The sequence below is a fragment of the Nannospalax galili genome, unplaced genomic scaffold, assembly GCF_000622305.1.
Source record: "Nannospalax galili isolate Female #2095 unplaced genomic scaffold, S.galili_v1.0 scaffold529, whole genome shotgun sequence".
Taxonomy (NCBI): domain Eukaryota; kingdom Metazoa; phylum Chordata; class Mammalia; order Rodentia; family Spalacidae; genus Nannospalax; species Nannospalax galili.
Genome location: NW_008360309.1, coordinates 3,505 through 9,463, shown reverse-complemented (window position 1 = coordinate 9,463; position 5,959 = coordinate 3,505). Strand labels below are relative to the sequence as shown.

Sequence of the window (5,959 nt, the reverse complement as noted above, 5' to 3'; positions counted from 1 at the left end):
GTCAGCTGCAGTCGATCATGGAAAGAAACTTCCTTTCACAGTGGATGGTATACCACAAAGGCAATGATGAAGATCCTGAGAAAACATGAGTATTGCTTGGGCACAGTGGCCTAATGTTAGCCATAGAGGACATTTGTATCTACACCCTCCACCCACAAGGATCTAAAAGCATTACAAAAAGAAAAGTAAGAGTCAGAGGAAGGGGTGTTGTCGAGGAAATTTTCTCTGAATTGATGCAGTCCCTCTCAAAGGGAGGCTTAAGACTCAAGAAGTAAACACAAGTTCTGGGATGTTCAAATTTCAAGATTCCCAAGGCTATTCCACAAGTTATTTCACAGTAAATAACTGTGAAAAGAAGAAATTTCCCAACTAACCAAGCTGCCTGCCAGTTGGGCAGAGATCTCAGATTGCAGCTTCCACGAATCATCACTTAGACTGGTTGGGCTTTTTGGTGATGCAGCTGTTTGTGCTTGTCCATGCTCCTCGAAGTAACCTCATAAAATCCTTGGTTCACCTAATTGGACTTTGGTAGAATTATTTTGTGTCATTAGTTTCCTGTCTCAGGTGAGTTAACATTTGCTCAGGTCTCCCCAGGAAAAATCTCACACAACACTGTTGCTGTTGGGAACTGTGACAGCTTGATCCTTGCCCCTGTTGTTTATATTCTGAAAGGCTTGAGAGTTGAATTTTCCCTAACTGAAGTGAACTCATATAAAACATTAACAATACTTGGATTTTACATTTTGAGGAATTTTCTCCCATGATTATTTGACATTGAAAGTGGTATGAAATTGCTCTGCCATGTAATTTAGGAAGTTTAACAATTATAGGCATCATTCACATTCACGTTCTTTGCCACAGTTAATTTCCTCTTGTAACTGTAAGGAACTATGAAATGTAAAGGTTTCCAGTCTTTGCACTGAGGGTTTTTCTCCAGTATGAATTTTTCATGTAATGTAAGATAAATATACAAATGTAGGATTTGCATTGCTTTCATTCATTTCGTTTTGGTCCAATATGAATTTTCACATAACGATAACTATGTCATCTAAAGGCTTTACCACACTGTTTGCATTCATAGATTTACTAAAATATGAATTCTTTCATGGAAACATGATTGACTTCTAAAGGCTTTTCCACACTGTTGGTAATCACAGGGTTTTGTGTAGTATGAACCTGTCATGTCTCTATCCCTGTGGCATCTGAAGTCTTCAACTCATTTATATTCATACGGTTTTTCTCCAGTATGTGTTTTTTCATGTCTATGAAGATGACTGTTATGTCCAAAGGCCTTACCACACTGTTTACATTCATATGGTTTTTCTCCAGTATGAATCTTTTTATGTAACTTAAGATATCTGTGCCATCTAAAGGCTTTACCACATTGGTTACATTCATATGGTTTCTCTCCAGTATGAATTTTTTCATGTAACTTAAGATATCTCTGCCATCTAAAGGCCTTACCACATTGTTTACACTCATATGGTTTCTCTACTGTATGAATTTTTTCATGTAACTTAAGATATCTGTGCCATCTAAAGGCCTTACCACATTGTTCACATTCATATGGTTTTTCCCCAGTATGCATTTTCTCATGACTTTGAAGATAACTGTTACCTCTAAAGGCTTTACCGCATTGTTTACATTCATATTGTTTTTCTCTAGCATGAATTTTTTCATGTACTTGAAGGTCACTGTATCCAATAAAGGCTTTACTGCATTGTTTACATGCATAGGGTTTCTCTCCAGTGTGTGTTTTTTCATGCCTTTGAAGATTACTCTTACATCCAAAGGCCTTACCACATTGTTTACATTCATACGGTTTTTCTCCAGTATGTCTTCTTTCATGTAACAATAAGGAATTACGAAATGTAAAGGCCTTACCACATTGCTTACACTCATATGGTTTCTCTCCAGTATGAATATTTTCATGTAACTTAAGATATCTCTGCCATCTAAAGGCCTTACCACACTGTTTACATTCATATGGTTTCTCTCCAGCATGAATATTTTCATGTAACTTAAGATATCTCTGCCATCTAAAGGACTTACCACACTGTTTACATTCATATGGTTTCTCTCCAGTATGCATATGAAGATAAGTGTTATGTCTAAAGCCTTTACCACATTGTTTATATTCAAGTAATTTTTCAACACTATGAATTCTTTCATGTCCTTGAAGAGAAGTGGAAGAACTCAACTGTTTCCCACATACATTACATTGATAATGCTTTCTTACAGTTTGAGTTCGTCCAGATGTGTGAAGTGAACTGCCATCAGCAGAGGCCTTTCTATATTCTTTGTATCTATAGAGTGGTTTTTCACTGTGTGTTTCCTGATCTATTACCAACAAACGCACAGTGTAAGTTCTCATATGTCTTTGACAGCTTGTGAGAGAGTTAGAGTTCTGGGGCTTGTTTCCATACTCCTCATGCTCACATGGTTTGTGCTCAGAGTGAGAGGTCGGATGGTTATGGAAGAGTGAATGACACATGGAAACCTTCCCACACACATTGCTTTCACATGGTGTTAGGTCACTAAAAATGTTCATGCTCATATTGGCATTTGCTATCCACGTGAAAGTTTCTCCACTCTGAAGATCTTCTTTATGCTCACAGAACATCTTGACCATGGAACTTCTGGAAAAATGACAAGTATATTAGTAAAAGGTGATGTACTACTATTTATTACAAAGTGTAGGTCACATACTGTTCCCAAAATTAGGTAAAGTATATGCCTTCTGCCATAGGTGAATGGTTGAAAACTAAATAGAGGGATAATTCTACATTATGGTTCCCACAGGGCTATGATAAAAAGAGTGACATTTGCTAATGTGAGTTCCTAGCACCATTTGCATGTGAAATGCCCTGCAAGCAGTGAATAGGCTTCTTAAGTTGAAGTACATGCTTCATTTCCCAATGATAAAAAAACCCCGAAAAACAAAAGTTGTGCTCATTGTTTATTTATTCATTAATGCTCAGATAAAAATACTTTTAATGGGAGGGGGAGAGACGGCTCATCTGTAAACCCAGTTGCTGCCCTTTCAGTGGACCTTAGCTTGGTTGCCAGCATCCAAGTCAGATAGCTCACAAGCTATGGTAATTCCAAATCCATGAGTCCAAAAACTTCTGACCTTCTTTTGCACATGTACAGAGGTATGCAGAGAAAGAGAGAGACAGAGAGAGAGAGAGAGAGAGAGAGAGAGAGAGAGAGAGATAGGCAGACAGACACACACGTGTGCATGCGTACACACATAATAAAGTAGGTACAAATCTTTTAAAAATTCCTTCAAAGAAACTTTCCTTCTACTTTTTTCAAATTACCTGAGATTTTTTCCAGAACTTTTACAATGGTCTTTATTATTCTCATCTTCACAATTGTTTCCTAAAATGCAGTCATAGAAAATTTTGATGAATTAGAAATTAGTGAAAATGTAGTTTGTAGCTTTAGTGTCTATGAACCACGCCTGATTCATACACCACATTCTTTCCTTCCAATATTCCCAATCACAGAGGAGCCTCAATTCCAAGAAATGCTTCTTCCTTAATATGATAAGGGAAGGGGAGATGATATTCTTACCTACAAAAGTGAAGTTCCTGCAGGTTTCCAGCATCACATCTCTGTAGAGGTTCTTCTGAGAAGGATCCAGCAAAGCCCACTCTTCCTGGGTGAAGCTCACAGCAACATCCTCAAACGTCACAGAATCCTAAACATTTCATAGACTCTATTGATAATATGATCTTACAATTCTGTACTATCCACACAATTTGTGCTACAACTCAGAAGTTCTACTACAGGATTTGGGTGGTTCTGAAGGACAGAGCGCTGGAGGGACACTCCTCTCACTGCTGCGCACAGGGCACAGGATGTGCTGCTGCTTTCTACAGCTGTGTCTTTCTACAGCGCATGTCTACTTCCTACCTTAAGAAAGTCCAACCATTTGATGTTCAGAACAGAGGCCAATTAGCATGCAACAGCCTGCTTGCCCTTAGAAATTCTTGCTCATAATGTTTAAGTTTTGACAGCATGAGAAAATTTAACATTTAGTGCAGATTGCATGGACATAAATGATAAATCACCTACCATAAGTGATTTATACAAACTATGTTATGAACAGTTCTCATTCTGAAAGTCTACTACTCTATTCAAAACTCACAGAAATAACTCGAAGATCAGCCCCTGTGACCCCAAATAATAACAGGCATTAAGTCTAATAAGCTTCCCTGGTAGGCACAAATTCATACATATTGTCACACCTTGTTAATCGGGGAAATTAGCCTATTCTATGTGCTTACAGGAGAAATAATGCATATACCTTAAGTAGTTTACTCAAGCATAATTAAAAAATTATTTTACTTATTATTTTTATTTTATGTGTATGAGTGTGTTGCCTGCATGTATGTAAGTAGACCTCTGTTGTGTGCCCTCAGAGGTCAGAATAGAACCTGGGTCCTCTGCAAGAGCAGCCAATGCTCTTAGTGACTGAGCTCTCTCTCCAGTCCCTCAAGCACATTTTTAATCAAATAATAAATATGGTACACAATTAATATTTAAAGATCCTGAGACAATACATTTAAAATTTTTTAATGTGAAATGTGATAAAAGTAAGTATAAAGGTAACAGAATGCTTCAGAATGAACTCAGTGTTATCAATCATGCTGATGTGTGTGTATAGTTACAGCTGCAACAGAGAAGGAGTCAAGTCAGCTTATCCTATGGAGGAAAACACCCATCTCAGGAAGAAAAGAGGAAAAAAAGAGTGGAATTGGGAAGGGCAGGAAGCAGGGTCACCAAAATTCTTGATTTCGTTTTATACTATTAGAGAAAAATTCATGAATTGGCAAAGCAGACAATTTTGTACTGAATAAAAAACTGACTGGGATCAGAAGTGTCTAGCAACTGTCAAAGTCAAAGAACAACACAGTGATGTTTTGTCTAACACACTTCAAGGACTTCCAAAAATAAGGTAAAGACAAAAGACCAAAATTATTGCCACGCTTTAAAAATCAGCCCAGGGAGTCCAAGGCTCTGGATCAGTAGATAAAGGGCTTGCCACAAAAGCTTGATCACCTGAATTTGGTCCCTGGAACCCACACAAAGGACAAAAAGGAAAAAAACAAAACAGAGAAAATAAAAAGTTGTTCCCCTGACAACTGTGACATGCACACACTCATATACATACACATTATACATACAGTAATATTTTAAAACTTAAAAAAAATTAGATCAACTTTTGCAACCTGATCCTTAGTGACCCATGACATAGTGTACACACATCTTGAAACTAATTCATATCGACCAATGGTGCCCTATAAGATAAGCACTCTTTTTCAAAAAACAATTTACTTCTTGTTTTTTAAATTTATGTGTATGAGTATATTGCCTGCATGTGTGTAGGTGCACGGTTGACATCCAATACCCTTGGAGGTCAGAAGAGGGCATCAGATCCCCTGGAACTGGAGCTACAGATGGTTGTTAGCTGCTATATGTGTGCTGGGGGTTGAACCTGGGTCCTCTGCTAAAGCAGTCAGTGCTCTTAACTACTAAGCCATCTCTTCAGCCCTGATAAACACTCTTAAAATAAGTTAAAATCTTCAATTTCAGTCTCAACAAAATGGCATGTACTGCAGCAGAATGCCAGATATAGACACTGATTTGAGAAAAATCAGTTGGCTAGGCCTTCACCTCCCCAGAAGACTTTTCCACAGAAGACAAAGCTAGTACCTTTATGTACATCACAGCCAGATCCGTACATCTTTCCATCCAGATACCCAATACGTGACTCCAAAATGAAACTGGGTTTCACTTCCATGAGGCAGAAATCCATTGTTCTGAATGGGATGCCATTGCTTAGAGTGTTGAGAAAAGTTCCTTTCACATAACTGGGAGATCTGTCACACCTACACCTGCCTTTTTCACTGTCACTACACATAATTGGAACCTACGATGGACCCTGCAT

At 38.0% G+C, this 5,959-nt stretch overlaps 1 protein-coding gene across 1 annotated transcript; it reads right to left on the bottom strand.

Annotated features, from left to right (window-relative positions):
- Positions 1-461: 461 nt before the first annotated feature.
- LOC103726932 (zinc finger protein OZF) lies at positions 462-4,342 on the bottom strand. The gene is made up of 3 exons (XM_029559309.1): positions 3,580-4,342; positions 3,324-3,384; positions 462-2,639 (listed from the first exon to the last, which is right to left on the bottom strand). The coding sequence occupies exons 1-3, from the start codon at positions 3,611-3,613 to the stop codon at positions 1,217-1,219; spliced, it is 1,518 nt and encodes a 505-aa protein (XP_029415169.1). The 5' UTR covers positions 3,614-4,342; the 3' UTR covers positions 462-1,216.
- Positions 4,343-5,959: the final 1,617 nt, after the last annotated feature.